This window comes from Tachyglossus aculeatus, chromosome X3 (assembly GCF_015852505.1).
Source record: "Tachyglossus aculeatus isolate mTacAcu1 chromosome X3, mTacAcu1.pri, whole genome shotgun sequence".
NCBI lineage: Eukaryota > Metazoa > Chordata > Mammalia > Monotremata > Tachyglossidae > Tachyglossus > Tachyglossus aculeatus.
The window spans coordinates 31,911,679-31,933,904 of NC_052099.1; the positions used below are offsets into that span (position 1 = coordinate 31,911,679).

The following is a 22,226-nucleotide window of genomic DNA, read 5'->3' on the forward strand; positions in this document are numbered from 1 at the left end:
CTTGCCACATAGTAGGCACTTAACAAATACCATCATTATGATGATTTCAGAGACCCTCGAGCAGTGCTTGGCACATAGTAGGCACTTAACAAATACTATTATTATGATGATGATGATGATTCCAGGGACCCTCGAGCAGTGCTTGGCATGTAGTAAGTGCTTAACAAATACCATCATTACGATGATGATTCCAGGGACCCTTGAGCAGTGCTTGGCATGTAGTAAGTGCTTAACAAATACCATCATTATAATCATGATTCCAGGGATCCTCGAGCAGTGCTTGGCACATAGTAGGTGCTTAACAAATACCATCCTTATTATGATGATTCCAGGGACCCTCGATCAGTGCTTGGCATGTAGGAAGTGCTGAACAAATACCATCATTACTACGATGATTCCAGGGACCCTCAAGCAGTGCTTGGCACATAGATGCTTAATAAATTACATTATTATTATTACTGTTATTACTGTGATTCCAGGGACCTTCGAGCAGGGCTTGGCACGTAGTAAGCACTGAACAAATACCATCATCACTATGATTCCAGGGACCATCAAGCAGTGCTTGGCACATAGGTGCTTAACAAATACTATTATTATGATGATGATGATGATGATGATTCCAGGGACCCTTGAGCAGTACTTGGCATGTAGTAAGCGCTTAACAAATACTATCATTATAATCATGATTCCAGGGACCCTCAAGCAGTGCTTGGCACATAGTAGGTGCTTAACAAATACCATCATTATGATGATGATGATGATTCCAGGGACCCTCGAACAGTGCTTGGCATGTAGGAAACACTGAACAAATACCATCATTACTATGATGATTCCAGGGACCCTTGAGCAGTGCTTGGCACATAGATGCTTAACAAATTACATCATTATTATGATGATGATGATGATGATTCCAGGGACCCTCGAGCAGGGCTTGGCACGTAGTAAGCGCTGAACAAATACCATCATTACTATGATTCCAGGGACCCTCGAGCTGTGCTTGGCACATAGGTGCTTAACAAATACCATCATTATTATGATGATGATGATGATTCCAGGGACCCTTGAGCAGGGCTTGGCACGTAGTAAGCACTGAACAAATACCATCATTACTGTGTTGATTCCAGGGACCCTTGAGCAGTGCTTGGCACATAGTAGGTGCTTAACAAATGCCATCATTATTATTATGATGATGATGATGATGATTCCAGGGACCCTAGAGCAGGGCTTGGCACATAGTAAGTGCTGAACAAATACCATCATTACTATGATTCCAGGGACCCTCGAGCAGTGCTTGGCACATAGTAGGCGTTTAACAAATGCCATCATTATTATTATGATGATGGTGACGATTCCAGGGACCCTTGAGTAGTGCTTGGCACATAGTAGGTGCTTAACAAATACCATCCTTATGATGATGATTCCAGGGACCCTCGGGCAGTGCTTGGCACATTGTAGGTGCTTAACAAATACCATCCTAATTATGATGATTCCAGGGACCCTTGAGCAGTGCTTGGTGCATAGTAGGCGCTTAATACCATCATTATGATGATGATTCCAGGGACCCTTGGGCAGTGCTCGGCACATAGTAGGTGCTTAACGAATACCATCCTTATTATGATGATTCCAGGGACCCTTGGGCAGCGCTTGGCACATAGTAGGTGCTTAATGAATACCATCCTTATTATGATGATTCCAGGGACCCTTGAGCAGTGCTTGGCACATAGTAGGCGCTTAGTCAATCAATCAATCGTATTGAGCGCTTACCGTGTGCAGAGCACTGTACTAAGCGCTTGGGAAGTACAAGTTGGCAACAACAATGGCTTAAAAAATAGCATCATTATTATTATGATGTACAGTGCTAAGCGCTTAGTACAGTGCTCTGCACATAGTAAGCGCTCAATAAATACGATTGATGATGATGATTAGGATGATGATGATGATTTCAGGGAACGTAGTAAGCCCCGAACAAATACCATCGTTCCTGGGATGGTTCCAGGGCCCCTGGAGCAGTGGCAGGAGTGTGGGTGGGAGGGTGGGAGCGTGATGGCCCCTCCCCCGAAGGAGGAAACGACTCTCACGTGAGCGGCCGGGCCCGGGGCCCAAGGACTGGCCCAGGAGGAGGAGGAGGGGGCGGCAGCTGCCAGCACTCATTCAGTCAGTCAGTCGTATTTACTGAGCGCCCCCGGTGTGCGGAGCACTGTACTAAGCGCTTTGGAAGAATCCAGTTGGGCCAGCAGCCGTTCTGCCCCCAGCCAGCACGATGCCCACCAATTTCACCGTGGTGCCCGTGGAGAGGCAGGGGGCCCACCGTGCCCACCGGAGGCCGGGGGAGCCGCCGGATTGGGGACTCCTGGGTGAGTGAGGGGTCGCCCCCCTTCCCGGCCAGCTGCGGGATTCGGGGGAGACTCACTCCACAACTAATTGGGCCTTTTGTTAAGCGCCTATTATGCCCCAGGCACTGTGCTAAGCGCTGGGGAGGTTCCAGGGTGATCAGGTTGCCCCACCTGGGGCTCCCAGTCTCCATCCCCGTTTTCCAGAGGAGGGAACTGAGGCCCGGAGAAGTGAAGTGACTGGCCCAAGGTCCCACCGCAGGCTAATAATAACAATAATAGGGTTTGTTAAGCGCTTACTAGGTGCCAGGCACTGTGCTAAGCGCTGGAGTGGAGACGAGCAGATGGGGCTGGACGGCCGGCCCTGTCCCACCTGGGGCTCACAGTCTCCATCCTCATTTTCCAGAGGAGGAAACTGAGGCCCGGAGAAGTGAAGTGACTGGCCCAAGGTCCCACCGCAGACTAATAATAACAATAATAGGTTTTGTTAAGCGCTTACCAGGTGCCAGGCACTGTGCTAAGCGCTGGGGTGGAGACGAGCACATGGGGCTGGACGGCCGGCCCTGTCCCACCTGGGGCTCCCAGTCTCCATCCCCATTTTCCAGAGGAGGGAACTGAGGCCCGGAGAAGTGAAGTGACTGGCCCAAGGTCCCACCGCAGACTAATAATAACAATAATAGGTTTTGTTAAGCGCTTACTGGGTGCCAGGCACTGTGCTAAGCGCTGGGGTGGAGACGAGCACATGAGGCTGGACGGCCGGCCCTCTCCCACCTGGGGCTCACAGTCTCCATCCCCATTTAACAGAGGAGGGAACTGAGGCCCGGGGAAGTGAAGTGACTGGCCCAAGGTCCCACCGCAGGCTATTAATAACAATAATAGGGTTTGTTAAGCGCTTACTAGGTGCCAGGCACTGTGCTAAGCGCTGGGGTGGAGACGAGCAAATGGGGCTGGACGGCCGGCCCTGGCCCACCTGGGGCTCCCAGTCTCCATCCCCATTTTCCAGAGGAGGCCCGGAGAAGTGAAGTGATTTGCCCAAGGTCCCACAGCAGACTAATAATAATAATAATTGTGGTTTTTGTTAAGCTTAGTAGGTGCCAGGAACTATACTAAGCGCTGGAGTGGAGGCAAACTCCGCCCCTTGTCAGCTGCGGGATTTGGGGCGAGTCACTCGACTAATAATTGTGGTTTTTGTTAAGCGCTTATTATGTGTCAGGCACTGTGCTAAGCGCTGGGGTGGAGACGAGCAAATCGGGTTGGACGCAGTCCCTGTACCACGTGGGGCTTACAGTCTCCAACCCCATTTTCCAGACGAGGGAACTGAGGCCCAGGGAAGTGAAGTGACTTGCCAAGGTCCCACAGTCGACTACTACTAGTAATAATAACAATAATAATGATAGTGGTATTTGTTAAGCACTTACTATGTGCCTGGCATTGTGCTAAGCGCTGGGGTGGAGATGAGCAACTCGGGTTGGACACGGTCCGTCCCACGTGGGGTTCACAGTCTTCAACCCCATTTTCCAGACGAGGGAACTGAGGCCCAGAGAAGTGAAGTGACTTGCCCAAGGTCCCACAGTCGACTACTACTAGTAGTAATAACAATAATAATGATAGTGGTATTTGTTAAGCGCTTACTATGTGCCCAGCATTGTGCTAAGCGCTGGGGTGGAGATGAGCAACTCGGTTTTGACACGGTCCCACATGGGGCTCACAGTCTCCAACCCCATTTTCCAGAGGAGGGAACTGAGGCCCAGAGAAGTGAAGTGACTTGCCCAAGGTCCCACAGCAGACAACTATTACTACTAATAATAACAATAATAATGATAGTGGTATTTGTTAAGCGCTTACTATGTGCCTGACATTGTGCTAAGCGCTGGGGTGGAGATGAGCAAATCGGGTTGGACACGGTCCCTGGCCCACATGGGGCTCACAGTCTTCAACCCCATTTTCCAGAGGAGGGAATTGAGGCCCAGAGAAGTGAAGTGACTTGCCCAAGGTCCCACAGCAGACTACTACTACTACAACTAATAATAATAATGATAATGGTATTTGTTAAGTGCTTACTATGTGCCTGGCATTGTGCTAAGCGCTGGGGTGGAGATGAGCAAATCGGGTTGGACACGGTCCCTGTCCCACGTGGGGCTCACAGTCTTCAACCCCATTTTCCAGAGGAGGGAAGTGAGGCCCAGAGAAGTGAAGTGACTTGTCCAAGGTCCCCTAGCAGACTAATAATAATAATAATAGTGGCATTTGTTAAGCACTTACTATGTGCCAGACACTGTACTAAGCCCTAGGGTGGAGACAAGTTCTGCCCCTTGTGAGCTGCGGGATTTGGGGCCAGTCACTCGACTAATAATTGTGGTTTTTGTTAAGCTGTTATTATGTGTCAGGCACTATGCTAAACGCTGGGGTGGAGGTGAGCAAATCGGGTTGGACGCAGTCCCTGTCCCACGTGGGGCTCACAGTCTCCAACCCCATTTTCCAGACGAGGGAACTGAGGCCCAGAGAAGTGAAGTGATTTGCCCAAGGTCCCACAGCAGACTACTACTAATAACAATAATAATGATAGTGGTATTTGTTAAGCGCTTACTATGTGCCTGGCATTGTGCTAAGCGCTGGGGTGGAGATGAGCAAATCAGGTTGGACACGGTCCCTGTCCCACGTGGGGCTCACAGTCTCCAACCCCATTTTCCAGAGGAGGGAACTGAGGCCCAGAGAAGTGAAGTGACTTGCCCAAGTTCCCACAGCATACTACTACTACTACTACTAATAACAATAATAATGATAATGGTATTTGTTAAGTGCTTACTGTTTGCCTGGCATTGTGCTAAGCGCTGGGGTGGAGATGAGCAACTCGGGTTGGACATGGTCCCTGTCCCACGTGGGGCTCACAGTCTCCAACCCCATTTTCCAGAGGAGGGAACTGAGGCCCAGAGAAGTGAAGTGACTTGTCCAAGGTCCCATAGCAGACTAATAGTAATAATAATAGTGGTATTTGTTAAGCGCTTACTATGTGCCAGGCACTGTACTAAGCCCTGGGGTGGAGACAACCTCCACCCCTTGTGAGCTGCGGGATTTGGGGTCAATCACTCGACTAATAATTGTGGTTTTTGTTAAGCGCTTATTATGTGTCAGGCACTATGCTAAACGCTGGGGTGGAGACGAGCAAATCGGGTTGGACACAGTCTCTGTACCACGTGGGGCTTACAGTCTCCAACCCCATTTTCCAGAGGAGAGAACAGAGGCCCAGAGAAGTGAAGTGATTTGCCCAAGGTCCCACAGCACACTACTACTACTAATAATAACAATAATAATGATAGTGGTATTTGTTAAGCGCTTACTATGTGCCTGGCACTGTGCTAAGCGCTGGGGTGGAGATGAGCAACTCGGGTTGGACACGGTCCCTGTCCCACGTGGGGCTCACAGTCTCCAACCCCATTTTCCAGAGGAGGGAATTGAGGCCCAGAGAAGTGAAGTGACTTGTCCAAGGTCCCATAGCAGACTAATAATAATAATAATAGTGGTATTTGTTAAGCGCATGTTATGTGCCAGACACTGTACTAAGCCCTGAGGTGGAGACAATTTCTGCCCCTTGTCAGCTGCGGGATTTGGGGAGACTCACTCAAATAATAATTGTGGTTTTTGTTAAGCGCTTATTATGTGTCAGGCACTATGCTAAGCGCTGGGGTGGAGACGAGCAAATCGGGTTGGACGCAGTCCCTGTCCCACGTGGGGATCACAGTCTCCATCCCCATTTTCCAGACAAGGGAACTGAGACACAGAGAAGTGAAGTGATTTGCCCAGGGTCACACAGCAGACCAGCAGGAGGGATTAGAACCCATAGTAATGAGAATAATAATAATGGTACTTGTTAAGCGCCTACTATGTGCCAAGCACTATTCTGATCTCTGGGGTAGATACAAGTTAATCAGGTTGTCCCACGTGGGATTCATAGTCTTAATCCCCATTTTACAGAGGAGGGAATTGAGGCACAGAGAAGTGAAGGTCACACAGCAGACAAATGGCGGCTGGGATTAGAATGCATAATAATAATGATAATAATAATAATAATCATTCATTCAATCGTATTTAGCACTTACTATGTGCAGAGCACTGTACTAAGCGCTTGGGAAGTACAAGTCGGCAGCATATAGAGACGGTCCTTACCCAACAATGGGCTCACAGTCTAGAAGGGGGAGACAGACAACAAAATAAAACTAAACAAAATATAGACAACACAATAATAATAATGGTATTTGTTAAGCACTTACTATGCGCCAAACACTGTTCTAAGCACTGGGGTAGATACAAGGTAATCAGGTTGTCCCACTTGGGGCTCGCAGTCTTAATCCCCATTTTCCAGATGAGGTAACTGAGACACAGAGAAGTGAAGTGGGACAGCAGACAGTTGGCAGCCGGGATTAGAACCTATAATAAAAATAATAATAATGATGGTATTTGTTAAGCACTTACTATGTGCCAAGCACTGTTCTAAGCGCTGGGGTAGATGCAAGGTAATCAGGTTGTCCCACATGGGGCTCACAGTCTTAATACCCATTTGACAGATTTGTACGTATTTATTACTCTATTTTACTTGTACATATCTATTCTATTTATTTTATTTTGTTAGTATGTTTGGTTTTGTTCTCTGTCTCCCCCTTTTAGACTGTGAGCCCACTGTTGGGTAGGCACTGTCTCTATATGTTGCCAATTTGTACTTCCCAAGCGCTTAGTACAGTGCTCTGCACATAGTAAGCGCTCAATAAATATGATTGATGATGATGATGATGACAGATGAGGGAACTGAATGAAGCACATAGAAGATAAGCGGCTCGCCCAAGGTCTCACAGCAGTCAAATGGCAGAGCCAGGATTAGAACCCATGACCTCTGACTCCCAAGCCCGGGCTCTTTCCACTAAGCAACACTGCTTCTCCACTACTGACTTCCAGGTGGGGGCTGTATCCACTACGCCGTGCTGCTCTGTGCCTCAGTTACCTCATCTGGAAAATGGGGATTAAGTGGATAATGGGGATTACCTTGTATCTACTCCAGTGTTTAGAACAGTGCTTGGCACATAGTAAGCGTTTAGCAAATACCATCATTATTATTATTACCCCCTCCCCCTAAACTTTGCAGGGCCCCTGGGGGCAGACACTGACGATAATAATAATAAGCATGGCACTTATTAAACTCTTATTACTCCCAGACTAAGCCCCGCTTTTCCTCATCTCCCCTGCTCACATTCATTCATTGTCGTATTTATTGAGCCCTTACTGTGTGCAGAGCACTGTACTAAGCGCTTTGAACACATGATCTCTGACTCTAAAGCCCGTGCTGACTTGTACTTCCCAAGTGCTTAGTACAGTGCTCCGCACACAGTAAGCGCTCAATAAATACGATTGAATGAATGAATGAATGAATCTACAGAGAAGCAGCGTGGCTCAGTGGAAAGAGCAGGGGCTTTGGAGTCAGGGGTCATGGGTTCGAATCGAGACTCTGCCAATAGTCAGCTGTGTGACTTTGGGCAAGTCACTTAACTTCTCTGTGCCTCAGTTCCCTCATCTGTAAAATGGGGATTAAGACTGTGAGCCCCCTGTGGGACAACCTGATCTCCTTATAACCTCCCCAGTGCTTAGAACAGTGCTTTGCATGTAGTAAGTGCTTAATAAAGCCATTATTATTATTATTATTATAAGCACAGCACTTGTTAAACTCTTACTTCTTGCTCCCAGACTAAGGCCCGCTTTTCCTCGTCTCCCCCTCCCACATTCATTCATTCAGTCGTATTTATTGAGCCCTTACTGTGTGCAGAGCACTGTACTAAGTGCTTAGATAGTACAAATCTATAGATAAGCAGCGTGGCTCAGTGGAAAGAGCCTCGGCTTTGGAGTCAGAGGTCATGGGTTCGAATCCCAGCTCTGCCAATTGTCAGCTGTGTGACTTCGGGCAAGTTACTTAACTTCTCTGTGCCTGTTACCTCATCTGTCAACTGGGGATTAAGACTGTGAGCCCCACGTGGGACAGTCTGATCACCTTGTAACCTGTCCAGCGCTTAGAGCAGTGCTCTGCACATAGTAAGCGCTTAATAAATGCCATTACATACAAATCGGCAACATACAGAGATGGTCCCTACCCAACAACAGGCTCACAGTCTACATCCCCCTGACTCGTTCCCTTTGCTCTTCCCCCCCTTCCCCACCCCACGGCACTTATAATTGTATTTATTTATATTGATTCCCATTTACTTGTATTGCTGTCAGCCTCTCGCACCCTAGACTGTGAGCCCGTTGTGGGCAGGAATTATCTCTCTTTATTGCTATATTGTACTTTCCCAAGTGCTTAGTACAGTGCTCTGCACAGAGTAAGTGCTCAATAAATATGACTGAATGAATGAATGGGGTACTCATTAAGCGCTTACTATGTGCCGGGCACCGTTCTGAGCACTGGCGTGGATACAGTCCTGGGACCACGTGGGGCTCTCATTCTCAATCCCCATTTTACAGACGCCCAGAGAAGTGAAGTGACTTACCCAAGGTCACACAGCAGACAAGTGGTGAAGTCGGGATGAGAACAGCTCTTTTTGCGTGCCAAGCACTGCACTAAACGCTCGGGAGAGGACAATTCAGCAGAGTTGATGGACATGTTCCCTGCCCACATTCCCACTGGGAAAGAGATGGGGGACTGCATTTATTGGGGCCAGGGGTCACAGTCCGTTATTAAAAAAACACGAATTTATCCTGGTCGTTCCATTTGTAAATATTTTCTAGACTATAAGCTCCTTAGAACAATAATAATAATAATATTTATGTTATTAAGCATTTACTAGGGGCCAGGAACTGCTCTAAGCGCTGGGGTAGATACAAGTTAAGCAGTTTGCATACAGTCCCTATCCCACATGAGGTCACTGAGGCCTAGGGAAGTTAAGTGACTTACCCAAGGTCATATAGCAGACAGGTGGCAGAGTCAGGATTAGAACCCAGGTCCTGCTAACTCCCAAACCCGGGCTCTTTCCACTGGACCATGCTGCTTCTAGGGTCTTAGTGCTTAATACAGTGCTTTTCACCCAGTGGGTCTACATTGAATACCATCATTACTGTTACTTTCTGCCAGAATTTGTCCACCTCAAGCGCTGGGGATTTTATTGAAGGGGAGAGAAAAACTAGTCACTTTTTAAAGTGGAATTTCTCCGTACCGTAAGCTGTGTCTGATATTAGAGCTATCACCTGCCCATCAGCAGCTGAATCAATCAAGCAATCATATTTATTGATGACCTATTGCGTGCAGAGCACCATACTGAGCGCTTGGGAGAGTACGCTATAGTAGAGTTGGTAGACACGTTCCCTGCCCACAGCATTTGTAACTTCAGTAAATATGATCGGAAGCTACTGTAATAATATTACTGCGGTATTCGTTAAGCCCTCATTATGAGCCGTGTACCGGGGAAGAGATATTGCAGTCAGAACAGACACAATCCCCCTCCCATTTGGGGCTCACAGTCATAAAGGGAAGGGAGAACAGATATTTTATCCCCTTTGCGGAGATGATGAAACTGAGGCCCAGAGAAGTGAAGTGACTTATCCGTGGTCCAACAGCAAGTAAGGGGCAGAATTAGAATTAGAAAACACACTAAAATAATGATAAAGTGAAGTGACTTGCCCAAGATAACACAGCAGACAAGTGGTGGAGCCAGGATTAGAATCCAGGTCCTCTGACTCCCAGACTTGTTCTCTTTCCACTAGGCCATACTGCTTCCAGAGCATGGGCTTGGGAGTCAGAGGACATGGCTTGTACATCTTTATTCTATTTATTTTATTCTGTTAATATGTTTTGTTTTGTTCTCGGTCTCCCCCTTCTAGAGTGTAAGCCCACTGTTGGGTAGGGACCGTCTCTAGATGTTGCCAACTTGTACTTCCGAAGCGCGTAGTACAGTGCTCTGCACACAGTAAGCGCCCAATAAATAGCCAACTTGTACTTCCCAAGCGCTTAGTACAGTGCTCTGCACACAGTAAGCGCTCAATAAATACGATTGATTGATTGATTGAAATACGATTGAATGAATGGGTTCTCATCCCGGCTCCGCCACTTGTCTGCTGTGTGACCTTGGGTAAGACACTTCTTTGTGCCTCAGTTACCTCATCTGTAAAATGGGGATTCAAAGTGTGAGCCCCAAGTGGGACAACCTGATTACACTGTATCTACCCCAGTGCTTGGCGCATAGTAAGCACTTAACAATTATCATTATTATTAATGCTATTATTTCCCCCAGTTACCTCGCCTGTATAATGGGGATTAAGACTGTGAGCCCTATGTGGGACAGGGACTGTGTCTACCTGGATTATCTCGTATCTACCCCAGCACTTAATATAGTGCCTGGCATGTAGTAAGTGCTTAATGAATATGACAATTGTTATTATTGCCTGGTTTTAGGCTTTCAGCCATTATTGAGTCTATTGAGAAAGTCCATGCAGCAGCCGTATTGTTCCAAAGCAGAGGTCTAAGGGAAGTCAAAAGGAAAGGGAAGAAGAGGCTACAGGCATTTGTGCTTGTTTTTCATTCACACATTTGAACAAGAATGCATCTTTTTTGCTCACTTGAGCCGAGTTCAGCAAAGTCACGGTTCCTGCCCTTGGAAATAATAATAATAATGGTATTAAGTGCTTAATATGTGCCAAGCACTGTTCTAAGCACCGGAGGAAATCAGGTGGTCTGGAAAAATAACAGCTTGGGCTTTGTAAAGAGGTCTCAGAAAAAAAATCTATACGTCAGTCAATCAGTGGTATCTATTAAGCACGTCCTATGTGCAGAGCATTGTACTAAACGCTTAAGACAGTACAATACAGTGGAGTTGGTATAAAAACAATCCCTGCACACAACTTGTATCTGATTAATTTGTATCTACCCCAGTGTGTACAGTGGTGCTTAACACATAGAGCTTAATGAAATATTATAAAAAAACAAAACGAAACACTAAAAACCTTCCCCAAAACCAAGTGTACATTCTCAATAGTAACCCACCCCGACTTTACTGTTACTCTTCAACTGGTGTTCACATACACGTTGAATAATAATAATGTTGGCATTTATTAAGTGCTTACTATGTGCAAAACACTCTTGAGATAGTTGAATGAATGAATGAGGAAAGACTGAAAGCAAACATATTTTGTGAATTGGTGGTTATTAGTGGGAGATTGTAACCTTCCACTATTTTGAAAACTCCTACATTCAACTCCTTAAGGGCAAGAATTATGTCAACCTTCTCTTGTTTGACTCTCCCAAGTGCTTAGTACAGTGCTGGGCACTGAGTTAAAGTGTTTGGTAAGTGCCACTGATTGCCTGACCCCAGGAGCTAAGCAAGCCCAGGCCCAGCGGAATGGGATTTGTCAATCCATCCATGATATTTGGGTATTTGTGTGCAGGGCACTGTACTGAGTGCTTGGGAGAGTACAATCCAACAGAATCGGTAGACACCATCCCCTGCCCTCAAAGAGAGGTCATGGGTTCAGATCCCGGCTTCTCCAATTATCAGCCGTGTGACTATGGGCAAGTCACTTCACTTCTCTGTGTCTAAGTTCCCTCGTCTGTAAAATGGGGATTAAGACTGTGACCATCCTGTGGGACAACCTGATCACCTTGTAACCTCCCCAGTGCTTAGAACAGTGCTTTGCACATAGTAACATAGTTTGCACATATATGTTGCCAACTTGTACTTCCCAAGCGCTGCACACAGTAAGCGCTCAATAAATAAGATTGAATGAGTAGTAAGCGCTGAATAAATGCCATTATTATTATTATTATTATTATTATAATGGGGAGTCCATGTTGACTTGCTCTTGCTGTAGGCACGAAGCTGGTCTAAGTGACCTTAACATACTCCTCAGGCATCTGTTGGTTATTATGTCTCGGCAAATCGTCAGTTGGAGGACAGAACAAGACTCAAGGAGGGAGTCGCAAATTGCTTTGCGTGTTTTGAAATGCGGGCCTCCGCCGTCCTCCAAAATCGCCTGCGTGCCGTTCTGGAGGGGTTCGAGTGCTGTTGTTTTGGATGTGATACATTACTGCCCGTGTTTGTTTCTGGGTAAACAAAGAAGACTCGGGACTTTTCTAGTTCAGAGGGCTTTCTTGCTTCATTTCCTTTGAGTCTGTCACTAACAAAGTTACCTTTATCTTCTGACAAATAAGCTTGTTTTCCGCAGTTTTGCTCTTGAGTCCGTCCCTCTGCCATTTAGTCCCGCCAGCCCCAGTTTCTCTTGCCAGGACTGATAACATCCCGGCCAAACAAAACCACCCTGGGATCGCTTTCCTTGCAATTGGAGATTCTGGCCTCTTCCGGCTTCCAAACCGTGATTTAATAGTGCCTCGTCAGACCTCTGGCACGGAGAGCCTTTACCGCCCAAACAGGTGCCTGCCGCCTTGTTACTTCTGTCCCTTGTGGAAGGTTCAGATTCCCAGGGATTCTTTTGCTTCCTTAGGAGCTTCTGGGAGTCTGTGGTCTCCAAACCTGACTGGGTTGGAGGATGAGCTTGTTGGTTTGACGTGGAGGCATGGGGGAGGGAGAGAGAGGGCGCGGAGTGATCGCAAAATCAAGGTTCTTTCCCTCAATAATAATAATAATGATGATATCTATTAAGTGCTTAGAGAAGCAGCGTGGCTCAGTGGAAAGAGCACGGGCTTTGGAGTCAGAGGTCATGGGTTCGAATCCCGGCTCCGCCACATGTCTGCTGTGTGACCTTGGGCAAGTCACTTAACATCTCTGAGCCTGTTACCTCATCTGTAAAATGGGGATTAAGACTGTGAGCCCCCCGTGGGACAAGCTGATCACTTTGTATCCCCCCCAAGCGCTTAGAACAGTGCTTTGCACATAGTAAGCGCTTAACAAATGCCAACATTATTATTATTATTACTGGGGAGGTTACATGGTGATCAGGTTGTCCCACGAGGGGCTCAGAGTCAATCCCCATTTTACAGATGAGGTAACTGAGGCCCTGAGAAGTTGTGACTGGCCCGAAGTCACACAGCTGATAATTGGCAGAGCCGGGATTTGAACCCATGACCACTGACTCCAAAGCCCGGGCTCTTTCCACTGAGCCACGCGGCTTCTCAATCCGGTCTAACGTTAGCCTGAAGAGCTTTGGCAGTGTAGCACGCTTCTGCCCCTTTTAGACGGTGAGCCCACTGTTGGATAGGGACTGTCTCTATATGTTGCCAATTTGTACTTCCCAAGCGCTTAGTACAGTGCTCTGCACATAGTAAGCGCTCAATAAATACGATTGATGATGATGCCCCTTCACTAGATCGTTCCTTTTCAACGCTGAGTCTCCTCTGTCCACTTGCTTCCCTTGCATCTCTCCCCACCCTCTCCCCCTGGGAGCAACATGGAGTCAGAGGTCACGGGTTCTAATCCCGGCTCCACCACTTGTCTGCTGGGTGTGACCCTGGACAAGTCTCTTCACTCTGCCTCAGTTACCTCATCTGTAAAATGGGGATCAAGACTGCAAGCCCCACGTGGGACAGGGATTGTGGGGGGTGTAGCTCAGTGGTAGAATGCACGCTTCAAATGTGTGAAGTCCTGGGTTCAATCCCCGGCATCTCCAGGAAGTTGATATTTTCCAGCGCTTAGTACAGTGCTTGGCACATAGTTAAGCACTTAACAAATGCTATTAACCCGATTTGCTTGTCTCCACCCCAATGCTTAGTACAGTGCCTGGTACATAATAATAATAAGAATGTTGGCATTTGTTAAGCACTTACTATGTGCAAAGCACTGTTCTAAGCGCTGGGGAGGATACAAGGTGATCAGGTTGTCCCACATGGGGCTCACAGTCTTAATCCCCATTTTACAGGTGAGGTAACTGAGGCACAGAGAAGTGAAGTGACTTGCCCAAAGTCACACAGCGGACAAGTGACGGAGCCGGGATTTGAACCCATGACCTCTGACTCTGACACTACGGCGTGGCTCAATGGAAAGAGCACGGGCTTGGGAGTCAGAGGTTTTGGGTGCAAATGCCGGCTCCACCAACTGTCAGATGGGTGACTTTGGGCAAGTCACTTCACTTCTCTGTGCCTCAGTTACCTCATCTGTAAAATGGGGATTAAAACTGTGAGCCCCCCCGTGGGACAACCTGATCACCTTGTAACCTCCCCAGTGCTTAGAACAGTGCTTTGCACATAGTAAGTGCTTAACAAATACCATTATTATTATTATTATTATTACATAGTAAGCACTTAACAAATACCATCATTATTGTTATTATTACTATTATTATTACTCACCTGGTGGGACTCCTGGCTCCCTCTAACTTGCACTCCCCTCCTGCAGCCTCTGCTCTCTGCCACCCAACGTGCTCTTTTTGCCCATCTCCTCTCCCACCACGGGGCTGGGAGGCAGAAGGACCTGGGTTCTAATCCCGGCTCTGCCACTTGTCTGTTGTGGGACCTTGGGCCAGTCACTTCACTCCTCTGGGCCTCAGTTCCCTCATCTGTCAAATGGGGAGCTGAGGGAACTGAGATACAGCGGACGCAATCCCGGTCTCACAGTCTCAATCCCCGTTTTACAGATGAGACAACTGAGGCCCAGAGCAGTGAAGTGATTTGCCCAAATACACAGCAGACAGGTGGCAGAGCTGGTGATTCCCAGGCCTGTGATCTATCTACTAGCCACACTGCTTCTCATCTAAAGCCGGGCCTATGGTAGGGGCTCAGTCTCTTGACTATAAGCTCGCTGTGGGCAGGGAACATGTCTTCTAATTCCATTATAGTGTACTCTCCCAAGGACTTAGTACCGTGCTCTGCATATGTTTTATTTTGTTGTCTGTCTCCCCCTTCTAGACTGTGAGCCCGTTATTGGGTAGGGCCCGCCTCTATACGTTGCCAACTTGTACTTCCCAAGTGCTTAGTACAGTGCTCTGCACACAGTAAGCGCTCAATAAATACGATTGAATGAATGAATGTACATAATAATAATGATGATATTTGTTAAGCGCTTATTATGTGCCAGGCACTGTACTAAGCACTGGGGTGGATGCAAGCAAATGGGGTTGGACACAGTCCCTACCCCAGATGGGGCTCCGTCTCACTCCCTCATTTTACAAATGAGGTAACTGAGGCCCAGAGAAGTGACGTGACTTGCCCAAGGCCACACAGCCTCGGTTACCTCATCTGTAAAATGGTGATGAAAACTGTGAGACCACCTGATCACCTTGTAACCTCCCCAGCGCTTAGAACAGTGCTTTGTGCATAGTAAGTGCTTAACAAGTACCATCATTATTATTCTTACAGCAGACAAGTGGCAGAGCCAATGTTAGAACCCACGACCTTCTGGCTCCCAAGCCCGTGCTCTATCCCTGTCGCCTCGCTGCTTCCCATGCCTGCAGTAGGCGTTCAATAAATACCAGTCATTGATTGATTGGCCCAGGCCATCTACCAGCCATGTCTTCCTGTGCTCCTGTCACCAGAGAGAGAGGAGAGACAATGCTCCCATACAAGGGAGGGATAATTGCCTGCTCCGATCACTAAATCCCAAGTTCCGCGGAACCTGACCGTGACTCACTCATGCATTTGGGGAAGAATTTTCCATGATGCAAAGGCCCTCGGCTTCCACGTGCAGCTCCTTTGCCTCGGATGCTGTGCAGTCCCAAGGAAGATAAGATTAGGAATGTCGGCTGTGTATGAGAGAGCTGGGGCTTAAGCCCAAATTGTTTGAATGGGACAGTCTCTTTGGATCAGAGCTCTCCCCGCTCTCCTCCATCACGGTTAGCAGAGCCGCTGAATTATAGGGGGGAACGGGTAGCTGCTCCATTTTAGCTGCTGTTGATTATTTCCCCCTCCCCACCCCCACCCCCGCACAAGCTCTTAATTTGAGTTTTGCAGGTTAATGTTTGAAGTATGGTTTGTTGGTTAGAACTGGGGTTCCTCCAGCTCTTAGGGAAACTAGTTATTTAAGTGACTGTTCTGTCCTGGCTTCTGAAAAGCTAAATCCTTTTGCCCCCATTGTCAAGTTGATTGGCACTTGTGGTTGCAAGTGGTCACGTTTTCTGCTTGGAGTGGGCATTTTTTTACATCTCCAGGATTCATTAAATTTCATTAAAATTCATTCAATCGTATTTACTTAGCGCTTGCTGTATGCAGAGCACTGTACTAAGCGCTTAACACCGAAGTGCAAGTCGAGGGCAGTACTTGCTTCCTTCTCCCATCTCTCTGAGGTGGAAGATGCTGTTTGGCTCCGGCACTGGTTCAGGCTGGGTGGAAATGGAATGGAGAAACAGCGTGGCCCAAGTGGGAAGAGGCTGGGCTTGGGAGTCAAAGGACATGGGTTCTAATCCTGACTCTTCCAACTGGTTGCTGGGTGACCTTGGGCAAATCACTTACCTTCCCTGTGCTTCAGGTCTTTCAACTGTAAAACGGGGATGAAATACCTGTTTTCCCTCCTGGCTGTGAGTCCCGTGCGGGACAGGGATTGGGTCCGAGCTCATGAATTTGTACTTACCTCAGCCCTTAGAACAGTGTTTGGCACATACTTAACAAATCAGTGCTCTGCAGTCAGTAAGCGCTCAATAAATACGATCGAATGAATGAATGAAATATCATAAAAAAGTGGGCAGGGAGCTGACTCCCATTTCTCACTCACTGAACCCTAATTCCTTCAGCTTTCCGGGGGATAAATAAATTTTGTGATCCTCAGCCTGTTAGCTTAATCTGCGGTTTATCTTGCTGAGTTTCTTGGAACTTCATTCTGCTGCTCTACCTCCAGCTCTAGTCTATTTCTCAGTTTCTCCAAACGTCCCTCAGAGTACCTTTCTTTTCTTTTCAGAGGGGAGGGGGCTACATCCTCAAGACGACAAGCTCACTTTTCCATTTTAGCTGCTGTTGATTATTTCCCCTTCCCACCGCCACCCCCGCACAAGCACTTACTTTGAGCTTTGCAGGTTAATGTTTGAAGTATGGTTTGTTGGTTAGCACTGGGGTTCCTCCAGCTCTTAGGGAAACTAGTTATTTAAGTGACTGTTCGGTCTTGGCTTCTGAAAAGCTAAATCCTTTCGCCCCCATTGTCAAGTGGATTGGCACTTGTCGTTACAAGTGGTCACATTTTCTGCTTGGAGTGGGCATTTTTTTACATCTCCAGGATTGTGGTTTGCTCTCCCATTTCTACCATTTTGCTCTCTCCCTTTTCTCTCCCCTTTCTTCCACTCTCTCACCCCCCTGTCTCACTCCCCTCCTCTCTCCCTGCCTCCTCTCCCCCTCTTCCCCTTCTCTGTTTGGCACATAGTGAGCATTTAACAAGTGCCATGATGATAATTATTATTATTGCTCATTGTTAATATCCCTTTTAGTTTTGTCAGGCAGGTGAAGGAGGAAAGCACGAGGAAGAGGAAGCAGGAGGACTGGAGGTCGCGTTAATCTCCAAAAAAGTCTAACTAGATTTTTCTAAACATTTGCTTATGAAAATGGGTTCCATGGTTTGGGCCCGGTTTGCCAACTTTTATATTGCAGAGCTTGTTTTCAGAGTTAGGTAATCTTAATAGCCTCCCAAATATACTGCTGGATTGCAGACTGAAAGTCTGGACAGAGAACCCTGAGGTCTTGAGACTCTTTTAATAGATGGGTTCGATTTCACAAGGCCTCAACAATTACCCTTCAAAAACCCAGGAAAGACAAAGGAAATAGGAGACCACCACGGTGTCACGAAATGAAATTTCAGACCCGTTTCTGATGGAACGATTTGCACCAGACACTAAAAAAGCGATTGGCAAACTTGTTTTCAAGGTTAAGGGACAGCAAAGATGTCTAGCGGGCAGCCTCATTCCATTTTCTATTGCCTTTTTTTCCACTGACGAAACAAAGTTCAAGTGGCCCTGACTTCAAATACTTGACTCACAGTTTTGTTGTAATCTGGTATAAGATCATTAGTGTGCACCTTTACGATTCTTTTAACGTTCCCCCTATTAAACAGTCTCAGGAAGTTAGGACAGATTTTATCATTTCAGTACAATCTGGTCCAAGAACTAGTTCGTTCAGCTACCAGTCATGCGAAAACACAAGCCCTAAAATGGCTATCGGGGAAAAAGGCCGACCACTTCGACCACTTTTCCACTTTGGCCGCGGAGTCTGTCTCTCAGTTCTTTGCAGATGCCCTGTTTAAGACTCCGGTGGGCGATCCACGGACCTGTTTAAAAGTTGGATTGCTGTGTCCTTTCACTGGAAACAAACTGCCCCAGATCTCAGAGTTGAGAATGGGACTCTCTCTCCCAGCTCTCCAGGATATATTAATTTCCGGGAATCCTGGGGGTTTGGATGGCAAATAGAGTTTAAGGAAGTTGGGATGTCATGCAGTGGTATTTATTGAGTGCCTGTTACATGTGGAGCACTATATTTCAGTGATGAACTTTTTTCTGGGGGAAAGACTTATTTTTTTAAAATGGCACATTTTGTATTTATTGATCGCCTACTGTGCGTGGTCTAGTGGAGAGAGCACAGGCCGAGTCAGAGGACGTGAGGGTTCTAATTACTCTATTTATTTCTCTATTTATTTTACTTGTACATATCTATTCTATTTATTTTATTTTGTTAATATGTTTTGTTTTGTTCTCTCTCTCCACCTTCTAGACTGTGAGCCCACTGTTGGGCAGGGACCGTCTCTATGTGTTGCCAACTTGTACTTCCCAAGCGCTTAGTACAGTGCTCTGCACACACTAAGTGCTCAGTAAATATGATTGATTGATTGATTGATTCTAATCCTGGCTCTGCCTCATTTAATAATGATAATAATAATAATAAAGATGGTATTTGTTAAGCGCTTACTATGTGCAAAGCACTGTTCTAAGCGCTGGCAGTGTGGCTAGAGAAGCAGTGTGGCTCAGTGGAAAGAGCCCAGGCTTTGGAGTCAGAGGTCATGGGTTCAAATTCCGGCTCTGCCAATTGTCAGCTGTGTGATTTCGGGCAAGTCACTTAACTTCTCTGTGCCTCAGTTACCTCATCTGTAAAACGGGGATTAAGACTGTGAGCCACCAGTGGGACAACCTGATCATTTTGTATTCCCCCCCCAGTGCTTAGAACAGTGCTTTGCACATAGTAAGCGCTTAACAAATACCATCATTATTATTATTATTATTATCAGGTTGTCCCACAGGGAGCTCACAGTTTTAATCCCCATTTTACAGATGAGGTAACTGAGGCACAGAGAAGTTAAGTGCCTTGCCCAAAGTCACACAGCTGACAGTTGACAGTTGGGTGACCCTGGACAAGCCACTGTTGTACTCCCTCAAGAATTTGGTAGAGTGCTCTACACACAGTGCTCAATGCGCTCCACTGACCGGTTGATAGATTTAAATTGTGAGGTTGTGAAATCCAAGAATACACAGCAGGCCAGCAGCAGAGTCGGGATTAGAACCCAGATTTTGCTACTCTCAGTTCTCTGCCCTTCCACTAAGCCATGCTGCTCTCCTTTGAAAAACCGGAAAACTACTGTTTTCTTCCTACCTCAGACTTGTGCAGGAGAACTCCCAGATTTTAAAATATTAATAATAATGGTACTTGTTAAGCGCTGACTATGTGCCAAGCACTGTTCTAAGCCTGGGAGAGTTACAAGTTAATCAGGTCGGACACAGTCCCTGTACCACACGGGGCTCACGGTCTAAGTTACCTCATTTTACAGATGAGGTAACTGAGGCACAGAGAAGTGAAGTGACTTGTCCGAGGTCACTCGGCAGACACTTGGCAGAGTCAGGATGAGAACGTCTCCCACACTTAGTATACCCACACTGGACTGCTGTCCAAACCCCTTGGTTTTCTGGCTAATTCGTGGTTGCCCCCAAACCTTTTGCAGTATTTCTCGGAGCTTATGGGGAGTGACTTTTCATTATTCATAGATGACTATTACCATACTTTTGAGAAACAATTCACAGATAGGGTATCTTCCCTCAGAGTACATTTGCAGGGGTCGTTTTATGACTGCTTCAGATGTGGTTTTACCATCTCAAATTACAGTAAAATGGAATGACTTGATTTTCAGTCAATGCTCATTTTTTAACTGTCTTAAGCCACCGCTGTTGGATTCCAGTCAACCTTTTTGCAGTTGGAAGGAGTGTCAGAAAGCGGGGCTGCTAAGGATCTGGAGCAGATTTCCTAATGAAATGATCGGCTTTAGCTTCTGACCTGCACCGGACGAGGGGAAATTTAAAAGGGATAAACTGCAATAGAGAAATGTTTCCATTCTAAAGAAGAAAAATGGGGGAAACTCCCAGCTAGGGCATTCTGGGGCCTAGAGATAAGACATAAAGTCATAAAACAGAGAAGGGTTACGCACAGTGCAGAAGGTTTTACCAGTAACGGGACCTGTCCAGCTCTGCTTTTTATGGCCTATTTAATAATAAATCTTGAACAGTATCTGGGAATAATTGGTAAGTATGTTTCGCCAAAATTACTATTTTCTGACTGTTCAGGTGTGGGTGGGAACATGTCTGTGTTTGTATGACTGAGAAAGTGGTGGGCTTTACACTGTAAGCTTGTTGTGGGCAGGACGTGTCTGTTATATTGGTTTTTTTTCTCTCCCAAGTGCTTAGTACAGTACTCTGCACACAATAAGTGCTCAATAAATATGACTAATTGATAGATTCTTTGGTGGGGAATGAAAGAGAATATTGAGCTGTCCTGAAGAGTTTTCATTTATTGTGGTGTTATGTGTCTTTTTTTCTTTATGGCATTTGTTAAGCGCTTACTATCAACCAGGCATTGTTCTAAGCGCTGGGGTAGATATCTACAAGGTAATGAGGTTGGATACAGTCCATGTCCCACTTGGGGCTCACAGTCTTAATTCCCATTTTACAGAGGAGGTAACTGAGGCACAGAAAAGTGAAGTGACTTGCCCCAGGTCCCAAAACAGACAAGTCATCGAGCCGGGATTAGAACCCAGGTCCTACTTACTCCCAGGGCCACGCTCTATCCACTAGGCCATGCTGCTTCAGTATGTCTTCTATTATGAGTTTTTTTTTTAAAAAGGAATAGTGATGCAGTAAAGCTAATCAGGCTTGGTACCATTATGTTAAGCAGTGACTTTCTCATACCGAGAAAAATTCCTTGAGTATGGATTCTAAATAGTAACAATAGTGGTATTAGTTAAACTCTTATTATGTGCCAAGCACTATACTAAGCACTGGGGTAGGTATAGTATCTGTAGATTGAACACAGTCTCTGTCCTGCACAGGACTCACAATTTAGGAGGGAGAACAGGTATTGATTCTCCTTTTTGCAGATGAGGGAACTGAGGCACAGAGAAGTTCAGTGACTTGCCCCAGATCACACAGCAGGCAGGTGGCCGAGCAAGGATTAGAATCCAGGTTCTTTCATTCCCAAGCCTGTGTTCTTTCCCCTGGACCACTTTGCTCTTTTCTTTTCTTTCCTTTCCTTTCCTTTCCTTTCCTTTTCTTTTCTTTTCTTTTCTTTTCTTTTCTTTTCTTTTCTTTTCTTCTCTTCTCTTCTCTTCTCTTCTCTTTTCTTTTCTTTTCTTTTCTTTTCTTTCCTTTCCTTTCCTTTCCTTTCCTTTCCTCCTTTCTTCCTTCCTCTCCTTCTCTTTCCCTCTTTCCCTCTTTCTCCTCTTTTCTTTCTTTCTTTCTTTCTTTCTTTCTTTCTTTCTTTCTTCTCCTTTCCTTTCCTTTCCTTTCCTTTCCTTTCCTTCTTTCTTCCTTTCTTCCTTTCTTCCTTTCTTCCTTCCTTTCTTCCTTTCTTCCTTTCTCTCCTTCTCTCCTTCTCTCCTTCTCTCCTCTCCTTCTCTCCTTCTCTCCTTCTCTCTTTCCCTCTTTCCCTCTTTCTCCTCTTTTCTTTCTTTCTTTCGTCCTTTCCTTTCCTTTCCTTTCCTTTCCCTAGACCACGTGAACCTCTGGTTCATGGAGGCAACTAACTTCTTAGAC

At 46.4% G+C, this 22,226-nt stretch overlaps 1 protein-coding gene and 1 non-coding gene across 5 annotated transcripts in view; both read left to right on the top strand.

The window, feature by feature from the left end:
- SLC12A7 (solute carrier family 12 member 7) overlaps nucleotides 1-22,226 on the top strand; it is a 171,929-nt gene that overhangs the window by 55,356 nt on the left and 94,347 nt on the right. The window contains exon 1 of one of the 4 annotated variants that reach the window (XM_038770210.1): nucleotides 2,165-2,354. The exons of the other annotated variants lie outside the window; for them this stretch is intronic. Within the exon in view, the coding sequence (XP_038626138.1) occupies nucleotides 2,261-2,354 (94 nt within the window). The 5' untranslated portion in view covers nucleotides 2,165-2,260. Of the gene's footprint in view, nucleotides 1-2,164; nucleotides 2,355-22,226 lie in introns of those variants that run through there. 4 annotated transcript variants of the gene reach the window in all.
- Nucleotides 13,848-13,919, top strand: TRNAL-CAA. Its single transcript has one exon. It is a non-coding gene; the product is annotated as a tRNA-Leu (tRNA).